Genomic DNA, 18,559 nt, shown 5'->3' on the forward strand with positions numbered 1-18,559 from the left:
GGCCTGGAGAATTCCATGGACTTTAGAGTCCATGGGGTCTCAAAGAGTCAGACACAACTGAATGACTTTCAATATGTTCCTATGGAAAAAATTAAACCATCAGTGTTGCTCTGTCTCTCAACCCTGTGACTGGGTGCATTCCTGCCTCTGGGTGGAAAGACCCACCTGGTGATTTTGTGAAAGAACAGGTAAAGGGAGGGAACGAAGGGGCTGGGGGCCCATCAGGGGAGGTCACAGGCCTGAGTGTGGTCAGGCCCGGGAAGAGAAATTGTTCTGCATAAAAGAGGGAGAGTTTAGAATCTCCCTGGATTCCCTGGAGAATCCAGAGGAATGGGGTGTGAGCAGAGAAGTACACAAACCATGTGTGAATTGTGGTTTTTTTATTTTTTTTACTTTGCTACTATTATTACTACTGAGGTAACATAACATGAAATTCACCATTTTAACGTGTACAGCTCCATGGCACTGAGTGCATTTAGTGTTGCACAGTCACCACCCCTGTCTAGTTCCAGAACGGTCCATCACTCCAGAAGAACACCTGTCCTCATCAGCAGTCACTCCTCACCCCCTCCACTTTCCCAGCCCCTGACAACCAAGAACCCACTCTCTGTGCCTGTGGATCTGCCTGGAGATCCACATTTCCCATTTTCTGTTCTGGACATTTCCCATCAACAGAATCACATGCTGTGTGGCCTTTCATGTTTGACTTCTCTCACCGAGTATCATATTTCTTTTTTTTTTTTAATTTAAAAAAATATTTATTTATTTGGCCTTGCTGCATAGCAGGTGGGATCTTAGGTCCCAGACCAGGGATGGAACCCATTCCCTCTACAGTGCAAGCCCTCAGTCTTAACCACTGGGCCTCCAGGGAAGTCCCTAGCATGGTATTTTCAAAGTCCATCCATGCTGCAGTGTGTCAGAATGTCACTCTTTTTCCTGGCTAATACTCTAATATATAAATGGATGTTTCAAGTCACTCAGTTTGGGGGTGATGCATTATCCAGCAATAGCTAACTAACACACATGCCAAAACATGAAAGGACCCAGCCCCTTTTCTACCCAGAACATTTGTTTCTGGGAGTGGGGGGCAGGCAAAACATCCACGGTCCATTTAACTGTGCATCTTGCAAAATGACCTACCTAGAGTATTTATTTCCATCTGTTTGTGGGCGTAAGAACAGCAACAATCTGTGAGAATCGCCCACACCCTGAGCCTACAATGGTGGTTTATTAAAAATAAACCAACCACGGAATATATTAATTTCATAACCTCCCAGGCCGATTCTTATTTCTAGGTATGAGAACTTCGAGAGATGGCAAAGTGCCCACACCACCCTCACACTGAAAATTTCTGGAATCTTCTTCAGAGAGGTTAACTGTGTGTCGTAAAAAATAAAATTACTAGGAGAATTATTAGCCTCACCTTTTGGGGCATTTACAACGGGCTGGAGCTTCATGAAATGGAAATGAATTCATTCCAGGGATGACCAGGCCGTTTTTGTGTTTTTTTTTTTTTTTTTTAAATAAACCACGGAAAGTCTATTTAATCCTGAAGAGTGAGGGAAAATTTGGCTTCACTCAATTCTACCTTTTCCTCCAATCTAAAGCGTCGGTAGACCCCAGCCTCTGGACTACCTCTTCATTGGTCCGTGGGAGCATGTGTCACGATGCCTCTTCCAATCACCAGCAAGCGAGGCGGGACCAGGGCTGTAGCATCCCGGGCAGGCAGGTTGGTTGGTGCCATGGCAACCTGGCGTGCCATCACAAAGCCTCCCAGGCTCCAGGTCCTGACTGCGGACACCTGGTTCCCCATCTACTCTAATCCTCAAAGCTCACCTGAGTGCTGGGGGCTTTCCTCTCCCCATTTAACAGATGAGAAAACTGAGGCACATGGGTTGCTAGGAGAACAGCTGTAAGTAGGTCAACCTGAATAATATCAGACCGCCTCACTGAAGAGTTTAAAAAATCCTGATGACTCCGGGGAATCATGCTGAGCAAAAAACAAAAACAATGTCAAACATACTTACAGTCTCACATACTGTAAGATTATGTTTATACAACACTTTTGAAATGATATCCTTTTTGAAATGGAGGACATTTGAGTGGTTGCCAAGGTTAGGGAAATAGGCCACTGTGGTGGTGTATACATGTACCTACCCTACTGATAAAACTGTAGACAACTAAATACACACACATACACAAATGCAAGAAAAACTGAGGGACCTGGAAATCTGATTTAGATATAAATGTATCCTGGTTGAGGTACCGACTGTCATTTTGAAAACGCAAACTTTGGGGGAGACTGGACAGAATGTATAAGGGATCAGCATTATTTCTTAAAACTCCAGGGGAATCTACAAGATCTCAATAAAAATTTCAATTAAAAACTCTGTTTTGGACTTCTCTGGCAGTGCAGTGGTTAAGACTCCTCGCTTCCATTGCAGGGGTGCAGGTTTGACCCCTGATCCGGGAACTAAGATCCCACATGCCAGCGTAGCTCGACAAAAATTAAAAATAAAATAAACCCAAAAAACTCTGTTCCGTGGTTCCTCAACAAATTAAACATAGAATTACCAAATAATTCAGCAATTTTATTCCTAGGTCTCTATGCAACTAAGTCTGTGTGCCTCAGCTATTGAAGCCAGTACTCAGCAATGAAGACCTAGCACAGCCAAAATTTTTTCCTTAATTTTTTAACACAAAAACATTTAATTAAAAAATTCATCCCTCAAGGATGAATGGATAACAAAAGGTGGTCCATATATACACTAGAATATTCTTCAATCATAAAAGGAGAGAAGCCCTGACACTCCCTTACACTATGGATGAAACTTGAGAACACGATGCTCAGTGAGGGAAGGAGACTCACAAGGACACACAGGGTGTGATTCCACTGATGGAATGTCCAGAGCAGGCCGATCCACAGACACAGATCCTGGTTGTCAGGGGCTGGGAGTGGGGAGTGACTGCTAATGGAGGTGGGATTTCTTTTTGGAGTGATGAGAATATTCTGGAATGAGATAGGGGTGATGGATGGGCCAAATTGTGAATATACTCAATGTACACTTCAAAGTGGTAAATTTTATTATGCTTACCACAATTGAAAAAGAATCCTGCTGCTCACATGGCACCCAGACTAATTACAGCATAACTGGGGGGACTCGGGCTTTGATATTTTTTAAACTTCCTCATCCACACTGAGGATCTGTGTTGGGAACCGCTGGTTAGAGTACATGAACAAAACATGATAGCCAGATTTGCAGGGAGTATGCGCCAGATGCAGATTGAAACCAACTGACTTGTAAACAATAACAATACACTCGAGGAAAGGGAAATGCTGCCCAGAGAGTTACTGTTAAGAAATTAGCCTTACTGTGAGGACTCCCCTGGTGGTCCAGTGACTAAGACTCTGCACTCCCAATGGAAGGGGCCTAGGTTTGATCCCTGGTCAGGTAACTAGATCCCACATGTCTTAACTTTTTTTTTTAAAGTTATTGTTAACAATTTTAAGTTCTGATGGTGACATTGTGGCTACGTGTGTTACTCAGTAAGCATCCTGGCCTTGTGGACAAATGCAGTTTGCTACAGAGCCTGGTCGCAGTGGGGCAGGTGGAGAGAAACAGCCAAGAATTGCTGGGAAATTTGAGACTTGGTTATTTGCTGAAGCGGGGTCCTTTGGATTGACCCTCTCTGCTTGGATTTACACGTGACGTTTCCAACGCTAAAAAGTTTTACGAGTCAAGCATAAGTCATTTTAGCTGGGACATGAATCCATCTTAAGGGTTGCTTGAAATAAACCAAAATCAGATGTTCCAACTCTGCAAGTGGAACCCTCCATGTGGGTGGGTATGTGGGGAGATTCCGGGACACAGCATGTTCAGGGCCAATTTGGTCCAATCCCTGAGAAATGGGATGAACGGTTCTCACTGGGGGAGGGGAGGTTCCTACCCCCAGGGGAGACTTTAGAACATTTTCATCGTCAGAACTGGGGAAGGGGGGCTCCTGGCATCGAATGGGAGAGCAAGGATGCTGGTCAACCCCCGCAGTGTCCAGGACACCCCGCAGAGGATGATCCAGGCCCCAAATGACCACAGTGCCTAGGGGGAGAACTTACATTAATTATCTGGAAGAATAAACTCCAAGCCCTACTCACACTGGACACCAGGGTAAATTCCCAATGGTCAGATGGTGTAAAGCAGGTGGCCTCCAGCGTCTGTGTCACCTCCTCTCCCACTCAGGTATGTATTTAAATGTGCTCAGTATCTCAGGACCTCAGGAGGTCAGGCAGTTAGGGATCTGATTAGGGTAGAGAAAAAACCCTCAGTTTTATTTGGGTGGGGTTGGATCGGTCCCTGTCGTGTATTCAAACAGCAAACATTTAGGGAGGGCCCACTGCGTGCCAGCGCTGAGCTGCTGAGCGATGGATGGTGGGCTGTGGAAGGGGACCGGTTTGTGTCCTGAGGAGCCCACAGGCCTGGGCCAAGGGCAGTTACGCCCACTTTACTACATAAATAATAAGGAGCGGGCTCTGCAGCGGTATCGGGCAGAGTGCAGATCTGGCCACACGGTGGCGAGAGAGGACAAGCAGTTCTGGTCCCTCCCAGCCGCTGGAGGGGCCCGGCTGGGGATGGCGCAAGGGGTTAATAGCAGCAAAAGTGCTTGGGGCTTTCTGGCTTCCTCCTGGCAAAACCGCTCCTGGAATGGCAAGGATCAAGGCCCTCAGTCCATATCCACAAATGTGTGGGGAATTAATTCTGCTCCAGGTTCACGAACCTGCCAGTCCCCACCCCGTATCCTGGCGTTGTTCAGTCCCTAAGCCGTGTCCCAGCCTCTCGGAACCCATGGACTGCAGCACACCAGGCTCCCCTGTCCCCGGCTATCTCCCTGAGTTTGCTCAAATTTATGTCCAATTGAGTGGTGATGCCATCCAACCATCTCATCCTCTGCTGCCCCCTACTCCTCCTGTCCTCAATCTTTCCCAGCATCAGGGTCTTTTCCAATGAGCTGGCTCTTCACATCAAGTGGCCAAATCATAGCTTTGACACTACAGACCTTTGTTAACAAAGTGAGGTCTCTGCTTTTTAATATGTTGTCCACATCCTGTTAGGCTGCTCTGCATCTTTAAAGTCAGGGTGGAATTCAGGAATCACAGGAGGGACCTCTCCAGCATACATGTATCTCCCTGCAAATCAGTGGGTTCTCATTCCCCTCCATACCTCATAGAGTTACCACATGAAGCAAATAAAAACATAGTACGTTCTGTCAAATCTGAATTTCAGGTAAATAACTGAATGATCATCAGGTCAAGGGGTGTCCCAGGCAATATTAGAGACAGATTTTGACTAAAAGCATGATCCACTGTGTATTAGAAATTCAAGTTCACTAGGCGTCCTCCATCTTCTAGGATGCATTATTTCAGCTCTGGCATCTGGCTTCGGTGTCCCTTGGATGTGCCCTCATTCTCATGGGGTGTTTTGAGGATGTCCTTACTTTCTGGCACTGCAAGATGTCTAGGCTCATTTCGTAGTTTCCCTGCACAGGGCATAGAATCAGCCATTTCTCCAAGGTGCTGGGGCAACTTTTAACACAGCTGTGTGAGTTTCCTATATTGAAACAAAGCACCACACATGTGGGGGCTTAAAGCAACACAAATTTATTCTCCCTAACAGTCTTGGAGGGCAAAAGTCCTCAGATTCACACGTGGGCAGGGCTGTCCCCTCCGGAGGTTCCCGGGGAGCACTGGCTCCCCCCTTTTCCAGCTTCTAGAGGTGCTGCATCCCTGGTTTGCGGCCCCTCCCTCCATCCTCACAGCCAACAGTGCAAATCTTCCGTATCTCTGCCTCAGACCCTCGCCCTCCCTCTTATAAGGACCCTGTGATGACACTGGGCTCCCCCTGGGGAATCCAGGGTTGTCCGCCTCTCAGGCGCCTTAATCCCACGTGCAGAGTCCCCTCTGCTGCATGAGGTGACACGTCCACAGGCCCTGGGATCAGGATGTGATGTCTTTGGGATTATTATGCTGCCGACCGCATCAGCCCACAGGTTTTCCCTCCCCCGTGGCTTTGTCACCTTGGGGCCACTCTGATCAGGACCTCCACACCCTGTTACTCTCACCACAATCTCTGGGCACACTGGCCGTCCTGTTTCTCTGCTTTAAAAGAGTCTACATAGTAAACAGCTTCCCTCAATGCTATCTCAATTTAAATTAAAGCCAAACAACATTTAAGATTCAATTTCTTGGTTGCACAAGTCACATTTCAGATGCTGGATCACCCATGTGGCTGATGGGTTCTGTACTGATCGGTATAGGTCTACAACAGTGCCATCATAACAAGATGCCCTATGGGACAATCCTGGACTGGAACGTTCCAGAGAGATGTGGCCCACAGAGGAACCTCTGGCCACCTGGGGCTATTTACATTTGAATTCTCTTGGCCAAAGTCCAGTATGGGATGGTGTGTCTTTCTCCTTGTAAAGGGGAAGGTCCAAGGGTGAGGAAGACTGTGGCAAAAATGGGGACCCAATAAAAGTCCTGACACAGGTGGGAGAGATTAAAGGAGGAATTCCAAGGCCTGGCTCCAATTCACCTTTTCAACTCATCTCCCATTATTCTCACCTGTCCCTCTGATCAATCACTCTATGTTCCCTGGATGTGTCCTGGGATCTCATCACCTCTAAATCTTTGCTATGCTATCTGCACCTGACTGTGCCATCCAGTCAACCCCTCAATCTAGCCTACCTACCATATCAGTTTCCCAGGGTGGCTTTAAAAAATTACCTTAAAGTGGGCGGGTTAAGACAATAGGTATATGTTCTTCCTGTTCTGGGAGGCCAGAAGTCAGGGATCAAGGTGTGGCAGGACAGTGATTCCTCTGAAGACTCCAGGGCGGGTGGTGGGCAGTCCTTCCTGCCTCTTCCAGCTTCTGGGGACTCCAGGCGTCCTGGGCTTGTGATTGCATCAACCCCCGTCTCACCTCCAGTGTCACACAGTTTCTCTCCCCATGTCTGTGATCCTGCTGTGTCTCTTACAAAGACATTAGATTTAGGGCCCCCCTAATGCAGGATGAAGGTTTTTCTGATAGCTCAGAGGGTAAAGAATCGATCTGTGGTACAGGAGACACGGGTTTGATCCATGGGTTGGGAAGATCCCCTGGAGGAGGAAATGGCAACCCACTCTAGTATTCTTGTCTGGAGAATCCCATGGACAGAGGAGCCTCCTGAGTTACACAGCTTCTCCCCCTGTCTGTGACTCCTGCTCTCTTATAAGGACACTCTCTTACAGGGCCACCCTGATGCAGTATGATCTCAAGATTCTTGACTATAGCTGCAAAGACCAGTCTGTAAGCTCTTACACATAGGTTCCAGGGCTGTATCTTTTGGGGGCAATGTACCAATGCACTCCAAGACTGGACCCTCACCAGTGCCAGGAGTGTGGACCTAGGTGTTTCCTCATTTACAGATGGGGACATTCCAGCAGGACTGGACTGGAACCCTGGGTGCACAGGGTCTGTCCTGAGACCCACCTGGGTTCCACAGCCTGGGGTGACTAATCCCAACCAGAGGGTCTGAGGTGGCCACCACTTGCTCTTGGGGGTGCCCTGTCCATCTCTGGCTGTTTCCTCTCTGTCCCTGTTGCCCCTTCAGATGCTCCTGTCATCCCAAACTCTCGGCCTTCCCCTGAAAGCCCTCCAGGCTGCTCTGTTCTCCAGGTTCCTCAGCGCCTGTTCCCCGAGCAGGCAGCCTGTGGTTGCCTGGCCTCTGGGCTTGTCCCTGGAGCAGTCCTGGGCACCTCCCTGTCAGCACATCCCATCCTCAACTCACTCCACAGCTTCCTCCCACCTCTGGAGCTCTGGTGGCCCCTGCCAGCTGCCTGTGGTCCCTCAGTCCTCGCCTCTGGGCCAGTCCCAGTCCTGAGGAACCATGTCTGGCAGCCCTACACCCCATAGTCCTCTGCTCCCAACTAGATGCCTGGGGGACAACACCTGAGGCTTATTACTCAGATGTTCCTTGGGTCCAGGAGACCTCAGGACCCCTCCTGGGAGGAAGACCTGCCCCTCCTTTTTACAATGTCATCCTGCTGGGCATGGGAGTGCCACGGCAGCAGGTAGGTACCCCAGGAAGCAACCAATATCACCACTCCCCCACATGGCTCACAGCTGTCCCCATGGTTGGTTGTCCCCTAGGATGTGGGGTCCTGAGGATAAGAGGACCTGGCTGGACCACCTCTCTGTAGAGACCCGATAAGATGCCAACAGCACCTGGATTGTGGAAAAGCCTAGACGTGGAATACCCTGAGCCCTAACGCTTTGACCTGGAAAACTAGGTGGGTGGGGCTGGATATGAGCCCCCACCCCCATCCCTCCCCCATGCCCACCCACTCCACACCAGGCCAAGGTCTCACGTGTAGTAAAAAGACTTTATTAAGAAGGCTTTGAAGTCAAAAAATAAAACTCTTGATACAATTTTCTGAACCCTTAGGTCAGCTCAGCAAATATATAATCAGTAATTTAGCTGTGTAAGATTAAAGGTCCGTTACTTTATTTAAAATAAAATATATTTTAGTCTTAAAATTTATTCCATAAAGTACATATTTCCCTATAAATTCCCTACATATACACAAGAGGTAAAAAGTAAAAGTTTTTCTTTTTTAAAAACAACAAAAATTAAAAACTGTCAACAGAAACCACAGCAGAAAGGGATTAATAATTAAAAAAAAGTTAGAAAGTTCCGGACGCCCCTCGCCCCTCCCCCCCCCCACCCCCCTCCGGCCTGCGCGCGGCTTACATACTACAGGGTAACCATATGATCCCCCCAAAGGGAGCCATCCTCCTCCTGGAAGTTTCTGCAGAGGTTGAGACCGTGGGAAAACAAACACTGTCAAATTGATATCCGCTACATACAAAAGAAGTACACCCCAGAGTTTTAAAAATCGTGTTTTGTTTTTTTCTTCTTAAAAAGATCACCTTGGGCTGGGGGCGGGGGGTGGGGGTAAGGGGTAGGGAGTGTCTTAAATAAAAAGTGCAAGCAGGCAAGCAGGCCTTTTCTCTCTGGTTTATTTTAACCTGTCGACTCAATACTGTCATTTATTAAGAACTGAGGTGCCGCTTGGCCGCGTCGTCTCCACGCCTGGGACCGGAAGAGTTAAAGCTCATCTGTAAACACTGGCCGCGCAGCCCGCTGCCCCGCCCCCTTCCTCCCCTCCAGGCCCTGCGCACCCACCCTGCGCCCACTGAAGGCCCCAGGGGGTGGGACCGCGGGCGCGCGAGGGGCCCAGCTAGGAAAAGATATGAATGGCCTGGGTGGCGGGTGTGCGGCAGGCCGGGCACTCCGGCTCGCTCTTGCCGCAAATGCGGACGGCGCAGTCCATGCAGAAGAGGTTGTGGCCGCAGGGCACCAGCGCGGCCATCACCTCACCCTCGGCGCACACCACGCACTCCCGCGCCAGGGCCGCGGGCGCTGGGGCCGCTGGGGGCTTACGGCCGCTCTCTTGGGCACTGGAATCCAGCGCCGAGCAGGAGGAGGCCGACGAGCTGCTGGGCAGCGAGGTGGCTGTGGAGAAGCTGGCGCTGCTTGAGAAGGACGTCAGGGAGCCCTGTGGGGGCCGCCAAGGCAGGGCGCCCACTGGGTCCGGTGTAGGCCGGCGGGCCAGCGGGAGCTCCAGGCCCAGACCACCGGGCTCTGGCAGCGTGGGCGAGTGGCGTGGTGTGCCCGTCCCGCTGCTGCGGCGGGCACCTGGGGCTGGTGGCGCGGGGGCCCCGTTGACCGCCGAGCAGCCGCCGAAGGCCGGCAGCGGGGTGGCCCGCTCGAAAGGCGCCCAGATGGTGGTCGCGGTGGGCACGGTCAGGTCCAGCGCCAGGAAGTCGAAGCCAAAGTCGCAGTCCTCGGGGGCGGGGGGCCCCGTGGGGGCCCCGGGACCGTCCCCGCCGAAGGTGAAGCCCCCGTTGCCAGAAGCGCTGTAGGGGCTGGCCGGGCCAGCGTCTGGCACCTGCACAGGCACCGGCGGCCCCCCGCGGCTGCCCGCGTAGAAGGACTCAGGGCCTCCCGGGGCGCCCAGCGCAGTGTCCCCACGGAGGCTGGCTGGGGGCCGTCGGCCTGGGTTGGGGGCTTTGGCCCAGAGGCCTGCGGCCGCCCCGAGCAGGTCCAAGCAGACATCTGTGCCATTGGAGTGGAAGTCGCTGTCCGGGCTAGCGTCGGTGAAGGCCCCCGTGCGCAGTGTGATATGGGCCTCGATCTCCTCGCGCGCCCGGTCCACGTTCTCGGGCATGCCCGTCACGGCAAACACCGGCTCCTTGTCGCGCCCGGGCGTCACGATGTATGTATGCGTCCGTTGCTGGATGCGCTTGATGGTGGCGCCCTTAGGCCCCACCACCAGCCCCACCACGCGGTAGGGTACGCGCACCTGGATCGTGGTCTGTCCGGGCAGGTTGGGAGGGCCCTGCGCGGTACCCGGCAAACCGCCCGCCTTGCTCCGCGTGGCCCGGATCACGGAGAAGTGCTCGGCGGCCGACAGGATCTCACGCTTGGCCATCTCCACGTCCTCCTTGCGGCCAGTCACGATAAAGACCGGCTCCTCCCCTCGCACTGGAGTCTTGATGTAGGTATTCGTCTTGGCTCGCAGAGCCTTGATCTTGCACCCTGGGGGTGGAGGAGGGGGAGACACGGTAAGGGCGTGGACCCCTCCCCCGGACAGACCCCCCAGGGCCGCAGCTGCATGAGACAGCCGGTGACCTGGGTGGGAGCCCCCACCTTCCAGCTGTAACATCAGACTGCCACTCTACATGTCCTTCGTCCTCTATAGAGACACTGGTCACTGGATTCAGGGCCACCCCAACCCATCATGACCGCACTCTTAACTACATCTGCCAAGACTCTTGCCCAGTAAGGTCACATTCTGACATTCCAGGTGGATATGGATTTGGGGGGACACCTTTCAACCTACAACAGGGCCTCTCTTTGCCTTTTTGACAATCCCCCTGCTATGGGGCAGGGATTTGTAGGACCAGAGGGGACACTGAGGCCCAAGGATGGAGGAAGGGACACAGAGTGTCCCTGAGATTACAGCCATGTAAAGACAGAGCCCAGGGCTGGAGGGAGGTGGCCACAAGCCCCAGGATGCCAAAGCTCGTGAATACCACTAGATGTCAGGAGGCCAGAGAAGACCCTCTCCTGGAACCTCTGGAAGGAGCATGACCCCCGCCGACACCCTGATTTCAGATTCCCACCCTGCAGAACTGTGAGCATTCAGTTCTAGTTTCAAGCCATTTGGTCACTGTACTGGACAGAGGATACTAACACAGACTCTCTGACACCAAATCCCAGACTGCCTGGAGGGGAACCCGAGGCCTGGGTGGTGGGAACTTCTGATCACATGACCCTCCCCCAACAGCAGATCCTGTGCCTCAGGTCAAAACACCTCCACAGGCCTCCAGTGGTCCCAGCCACTGAGGGGAAGCTGGGGACATGACCTGGGGGTTCATCACTGCTGCCCAGGTGGGCTGAGGGTTGACCCTGCAAAAAAGGGCCGGGATATCTGTTGAGGTGGGTCAGTCATGCAGGGTCCTTGACTTGGCACCTCACCCAGCATCTAAGCAGCCCTCCCAGGGCTAAGGGGAAGCCACCCACGAGAAATCTAAATGCCAGGTGTGGTTTCACCAGGCCCCTGACACCCCACCCCGACTCCAGGGCCTTCTGAGACATTTTGAACTGGGGCCCAGGAGACTAGGAGACCCCCCACCCTCTAAGCACTGGGAAGCCAGAAGGATACAGGAATATTGTTTCCATGCACACAGAGGGCAGCTCTGAGTGGAGTTAACAGTGTGGCTAAGTTCTCAACAAGAAAAGATACAAAGTTAGCCGGCAAGCCTTCTGTGCTGATGAAGTCAGACTGATGGAGCCTGGGTCCCGGGCAGGCGCCCCTCACCCACAGCTGAATAAAAGCAGGGCAGGGGAGCAGGCGTCTGCCATCTCTCAGCCTCGCCTCCTGGTCCCTGGCCATCCCCTTCATGCCCTCCTGGGGTCCTCCCCTTGGTGGCTGCCTGGCCTTTCTGGCAACTCCAAAGGCACCCTGACCCATGGCTGCCTCCATGCCTGCCCTGATGTCTCCTCCCTACTTGGCAGCTGGGAAGGCCCTGTCCTACAGTCCCCTTGCACCTGACCTTTCCCATCCGCAATGTTACTCTCATATCCTCTTCCTTCTCTGCATCACATCACAGCCTGGCATGCCCTCCTCCGGGGAAGCCCATCCTGACTATAATGGGCCAGGCCCCAGTACACACTTCTCAGATCTTATGTTTAACTTTCTGAACTCTCTGAGGCTGGAGGACTGTGATGTAAGGCTGATGCGCTGGGGATACCCTGGGCATCTGAGAGACCATTTCATGCCTCAATTTCCTCATCTGTCAAAAGGGAGCAGAAACAGACCCAGCCTCACAGGTTTGGGGCAGGATCTGATGGGCCAGGGACTGGAGCCTGCCCTTGTGGGGGAGTCTCAAGGGGGGTGGAACCCTGCAGTTTCCTGTTCATGGGACCCCATCATGCCCTGACCTGAGAGCAGCCTTGGGTGGAGCCCTCAGTGGCCAAACAGAGCCCAGCTCACCACCCCCACTTCAGCTGTGACAGCCACTGGCCCCCCAACCCCACCTACACTAAGACCCCTAGAGATGGCAGAGCTTGGGGGCGTGGGACCGGGGCTCCAGGAGTGACCCTGGGGGCCACTGCCAATTGGTGGGCACAGCAGAAATGCAGCTTCCTGGGCCCTGCCCCAACCAGGATTCCAAATCAGAGAACCGCAGAGGGCAGGTGACTTCCCCCGGCCCCAGCAAGCCCCATAGCTGCCGGACCGGCCCTCAGAAAGGCAGGGCCTCTGGTCCCCACAGGCAGCCTAGTTGCAGGCAGTCCTGCTTCCTGCTGCTCACATGAGCCTGGACCAGGATCCAGGCCACCCCCGCACTGAGTGCAGTAGGCATTCAAGGGAGCAGGCCCCAAGAGAGCCCATGCAGGTGACCACAGACCACACTCATCCAGGGAACCTCAAGGCCATGTGGGGGAGCCAAGGGGACCACCCTGGGAAGGAGGCTGCGCACTGGGGGAGCACTCCTGGCTAAGGGGACAGTGGGGACAGCATTCCACAAGCAGGCAGGTGCTGGGACAACCCAGCGGGGTGCTGTCCCAGAGCAAGGCTGAGTCACAGTTGGATGTCTGGGCTCCTGTGTGAAATAGGGACCCACTGTGCAAGCAGGGAAGACTGCGACCCCCAACCTGGGCCTGGGGATGGCTCTCTTCCTATGCTCCCCACTCTGGGTGGGTAGATAAGAACATCAAGGCATGGCCCCCCATCACCCTAGGACCATCCCACAGGGATGGGGCCACACACAGGCAGAGAATAGCAAGCAGAGGCCCTTCTCACCAAGGGACAATGGAGGGGACCCTAGGTGGCTGGCAGGTCACTTGTTCCTGATTGTGACCTGCTGTGCTGCAGGCCAGGCCTGGTGCTGAAGACCCAGCCCCAATACCCCAGTCATGGCCACACTGCAGACTCTGGCAAGGGGAACCAGGCAAGAGGGCACTGGGGTGGATGGGGGCGGGTCTCGGAAGGAACTAGGCCAAGGTCAATGGCAGCAGATGTGTGCCATCCCTGCCCACTTCTGATGACACCCCCCCAACTGGTCCTTCTGAGTTCCCACTTTCTTGTTTGTGGAAAGGGGTCAGCTCCTGATACACCCAACCCTGGAACTAGTTCTCTCCCAGCTCACCTTTTCTCCCCGCAGTGCAAGAGCCCCGAGAGACTAGAGTGCAAATTCTGGCCCTACCAGCTGGCTCTGGCTGCACTTCCACTTCTGCCACTTTACCCTCCTGGTCTGGAGCTGGCAGGTCCTCAGTAGGGGATACCATGGGGCAGGCTGAGGCCCCCACTCCGTGGATCCTCTCAGTCCCCCAGGCATCTCAGCCTCAGAGACCAGGGAGCACCCAGGGGTCACGGTTCCCTACCCCTTGCCGAAAAGGTGCACAGACCTAGGGGGGAGAAGACTGAGGCTCCCGGAGCAGCATGGGGTTGTCCAGGAAAGGGAGAGCCTAGGTCTGTGGCTCTGGTTGCCAGAGGAGACTGGACAGATGCACACCCCCTCCATGAACTCCAGGGAAGGGGCGGCCTTGCACCAGCGGTCAGACAAAAGAGTAAGTTCAGGGCAGGCCAGGACCCCTGCACTCGAGCCAGCAGAGCAGGAAAAAGGGACAGGCTCCATGTTCAGGGACCCACAGGGTAGACGGGGCAGGGTGGGGGATTGTGACTGGAGAAAGGGCATAGTGTGTCTTCGAGGCTGTGCTTGAGAACCGGTGAGAGAAGATGGGGGTCACAGATACTTCAAGAGTGGGGAGCAAGGGCTGCTGAAGCTGCTGACCTGTCCTGGCATGCGTGCTCCACCCCCTGAGGCCCTACACCTGACTTATTACGGGGCGGCAACTGTGTGCTGGCAGGGACTGGGTGAACCAGCATCTTGCTTGAGAATTTTCACAAAAACCTCCAAAAACCTCTCCCCCCACCCCCCATCACAGAGAGGAGCCACCCTAGATGTGGGGAGAGTTCTGGGGGTCCCTGCCTTGCTGCCTGCCATCAGTGGGAACCCAGGCGGACACCTAGGAAACGGGTATCAGAGGCACAAGAGACAGGGCGGAGCCTGACGACTCAGCCACCAGACCGCTCAGATGAGACCAGGGCTCAGGGCCCTCTGCCTGCTGCCCACACCCCGAGGTGCTGCTGCGCGCATCCACGGGGGCTTGCCCTCATGCTCCACCATCCACGGATCAGCCTAGGGACCTTGGGCGGCATCCCTGGCCTCAGTCTCCACATCTGCCCCCAACGGGCTTCCGGACACTTGGTGTGGGGTGGCTGTCTTCTTCCAGGTCCCAGTGCGGTTACAGGGGACAGGGCAGGGAGGGGACAGCACAGGGAGGGGAAGTGTCCAATTGGAGTCTCTTGGCACCTGCCCATAGCCAAGGACCCCCTGATGGCAGTCCTCTGACCTAGCACCACACCTGGCCGTTCTTGTGTCCACATGTAGGGTGGACAAATGAATGACTGAATGTACCTGCAGCTGAAGCAGCGGGCTTGCTGGCCCCAAGGCCCCACCCACCCGGAACTAGTAGAGGGTGGTGTTCAGGCATCCCTGTGGTCCTCTGCCCATGGCAGTTAGGGTGACAGGTCATCTCGCAACTCAAGCCCCCCACACCCTTCTCTAGCTCCCGTGACTGAGGTCCCAGAGGCAAGGTCCCCCAACCCCATCTCAAGCCCCGCCCAGGCCCCACCCCAAGTTCTAGAACCTGGCTGACCAACAGCGAGGCCGAAGCCCAGAGGTGCTGGAAAGAGAAAGTTGAGGCTGGTGGGCAGGCAGCTAACAGGGTGGGTGGGTGTGTGCTGGGCCGGGCACTGCCCACCACCCTCCGGCCCGCCCGCCCCGCAGCTCCAGGGCCAATGAGCGGCCGCCGGCCTGATGTCACCCAGCCTGGCTCTCTAACAAAGAGAACAATGGGGAGGCTGCAAAGACCTCCGACAATGCTGCTTTGGGACCCCCACACCCTGGCCAGAGGAGAGCTGTGGGGCTGGATCCCCCCAAGTGGCTTTCACAGGGGGTCCTTGTGCACACCCCCGATCCTTAACTGGGGGCTGACAGCCGGGAGGGATACTCGCTCACCCTGTCCTGTTCCCCACCCCCAGCAGGGTGCCCAGGCTGGCAAGTCCTGAGGTGCCACCAAATCTCTTTTCTGACCCTGCCAGAATGCCCTCGCCCCTAGCCCTCCTCACACCAGAGCGAACCGCCCAGGGCCATTTCTGGGTGTGGAGAGGGCACTGCCCGGACCAACCCCCTTAACCCCGGGATGGAACCTCCGGGGGCCCAGGCCCCAGGCAGTGAGCTGCACGCAGGGCGCTCTCCAGGCTGGAGGCACCCAGACAAAGGCGGCAGCGGGGCCGGAGCGCCGAGGGGAGGAGCGCGGGCCGCGCCCAACTTTCTCCCGCGGCCAGCGGCAGGACAAAGGCGCACAGGCGGCCACCGAGGCCCGAGCCCACGCGGGGCGTGGCCAGGGTCTGGTGTCCAGCCGTGGGCTGGGCTGGGCGGCCCCTCTGGGGGCGAGTCGCGCGGGAACCCCTGGGGCGGCACCCCCGACGGCGACCACTCACCCTGGCGACCCACGATCTCGGCGACGTGCTCGGAGCTGGGCACGGGCACACACTCGGTCATGTTCACGCTCTTCTTGCGGCTGCCAATCACGCTCATCTGCTCGGCCAGCAGCGTCGGGGGGCCCAGCGCCGCGGGGTGGGGCGCGAAGCCAGCGAACACGTCGGGCGGCGACGGCCGAGGCGGCGGCGGGGGGCTCACGTCCGGCTCCAGCAGCGGCAGCGGACCGGGGGCCACGGCCACCCCGGGCGCCCCCGTCTCAGGCCCGTCGGGGGGCGCCGGTTCCGCCGCGGCCCCGCCGTCTGCGCCCCCAGTCGCTGCACCCGCTCCGTCTCCGCCGCCTGCGGTCGTCCCCTCCTCGTCCTGGTCGCCCGCGCCCCCCAGCCCCAGCCCCGAGAGCTGGTCCAAGGCCAGGCGCAGCGCGGCGGCCGCGTCGTCGGGCTCGGGCGGCGGCCGGGGCGCGGGCGCGGCCTCATCGGCGCCCTCGGGCGGGGGCGGCGGCGGCGGCGGGGGACCCGGGCTGGGGTCCCCGCAGACCGGCGTCCCGGGTCCGCCGCCGCGCGCGCCCCCGCCGCCGTCGGGCTGTCCGGTGGAGCTAGGCATGGCGGCGCTAGCTCTCGGGCCCGCGCTCCCGCCTCCCAGCCGCCGGCCGCCCCCGCCGCCGCCGCCGCCCGCGCCGCCGCCCTCCGCCTCTGGGAGCTCGGCCGCCGGCCGCCGGCATCCAGCGGCGGGGCGGGGCGGCGGCGGGGCTGCTCGGGCGCGGGCGGCGGCGGCGCGGCGCGGCTCTGCTTGCTTCTCGGCGGCGGCGGCTAGTCGGCGGCGGCGGCGGCGGCGCGGACGCTCCTTCCCTCCGCCCTCCCGCCGCCTCCCTCGGGCCGCCGGCCGCCCCGCCCCGGCCCCGCCCCCGTGACGCGGCCTCCGCCAACAATGGGGCGCCGGGCAGGGCGCACGCGCGAGGCGGGCGGGGCGGTCACGTGGCGCGGACACCCCTGCCGCGGGCGCTCGGGCGGGCCGGGCGCGCTGGCACGTGCGGGCGCGGCCGCAGGTAGGTGCCCGCGGCGGCCTGGGCCCAGGGTGCGCGAGGGCGTCCGGCCTCATCCTCGCCTCTGCGCCGGGGTCCCGGGCTCCCCACTCCGAGACCCCCAGCGTCTCTGCCGGGCTGTGTACTCCAGCCCCCTTCCTTCCCGTGCACACCTGGCCTCTGGGCACCCCCGGGAGGTCACGGGCACCCACATCCCCTAAGTGGTGGTGTTTCCGGGCTTGGGCTAGTTTCCACAGACCAGAGCCCTCGGACGTGTGCGCCGCTGGGTAAGAGAGCGGCCCCGCGTGCTCACGCCTAAAGCCATCCGGTCCTAGTGGCCTCCAGCGGTCCTTCACGGCCTTCTTTTTGCCTTTGGGGCGAAAGAGCCTTCCGGTTTCCCTTTACAGGTAAATACATGGGCTGGGAGGAGGATTGGCCCGCCGAGTCGCCAAGGGGACCTTGGCCCCAGTCCCTGGCTGGACGGAACCTCAGGACAGTTGCATGGCTCTTTGGGTGGGAGAGGGGACGGCCTGCTCCTTTGCCCAACACTGGTCTCTCCCTTGGGTCTGCTGCCATCCTCACCGGACTTGGGTTCCTGCCCCGAATTCCATGGAGTCCCTCAGCCATAGCTGCTCCCATGACTAGATGGTCCTTCACCTGGTCTCTTCTCTTCATGGACTCTTGTCTCTCCTGGCAGGTGCCCCTGCCTCTTGAAGCCCTCAGCTCCCTGCCTTCTCCTCATGCCTTTCCCGACCCCAGGCTGCATTCCACCCAGTTTCTCTCTTGGGGTCTGAGAGGAACTTTTTTCTTTTCTGTGTTTGAATGCTCTCAGGTATTGATTACTTCATCCTGACTTATGTCTGTCCCTTCCCTCCTAGTACTGGGCTCCTGGAGGCAGGCACTGGAGCTACAGAACTGCTGGGATCCCAGGAAGCACTCAGTGTGACCCCGGCGCTCCCTCCCATGCCTCCCTCTGTTCCAGCCACAGGCTTTGTCCTGTTTCCTCACCCAAAGTTCTGCTGGCTGTAGCTGGTGTTCAGGGCACAGGGGGACCTGCCCTGGCCCACCTGGCCAGCCTCAAGTCCCCCTGGGGGCAGGGCTTGGTGCCTGCTCATCCTTCCCCCTTCCTGGGATCCCACCCAGGGTGGCATGCTGGATGCTGAGAAGGGGGCTCAGGTGGGGTGAGGAGAGGTCAGGAATGGAGGAGACAGTGTTGGAGCTGGGGCAAAGTGGTATCCAGCCCTTACTGGTGACAGATGGGGAACAGGCCAGAGTGGCTTGTCCTGGGTGCACCCCTGTGGGTGGTCGTGCATGCACATACGTGTTCTTCAGACAAGCTCAGACTGGTGAGAGTTAACAGCACAGTAGC

General features: G+C 56.8%; 1 protein-coding gene across 1 annotated transcript; it reads right to left on the reverse strand.

The window, feature by feature from the left end:
• Positions 1-8,397: 8,397 nt before the first annotated feature.
• Positions 8,398-16,808, reverse strand: MEX3D (mex-3 RNA binding family member D). The gene is made up of 2 exons (XM_061151248.1): positions 16,172-16,808; positions 8,398-10,635 (listed from the first exon to the last, which is right to left on the reverse strand). Exons 1-2 carry the CDS (start codon positions 16,770-16,772, stop codon positions 9,275-9,277), a joined length of 1,962 nt encoding a protein of 653 aa, XP_061007231.1. The 5' UTR covers positions 16,773-16,808; the 3' UTR covers positions 8,398-9,274.
• Positions 16,809-18,559: the final 1,751 nt, after the last annotated feature.

This window comes from Dama dama, chromosome 9 (assembly GCF_033118175.1).
Source record: "Dama dama isolate Ldn47 chromosome 9, ASM3311817v1, whole genome shotgun sequence".
Lineage (NCBI taxonomy): Eukaryota > Metazoa > Chordata > Mammalia > Artiodactyla > Cervidae > Dama > Dama dama.

Coding starts and splice junctions, on each gene's coding strand:
- MEX3D (XM_061151248.1), bottom strand. CDS start 16,772: ATGCCTAGCTCCACCGGACAGCCCGACGGCGGCGGGGGCGCGCGCGGC. Junction 10,636..16,171: donor CGAGATCGTGGGTCGCCAGG/GTGAGTGGTCGC, acceptor CTCCACCCCCAG/GGTGCAAGATCAAGGCTCTG.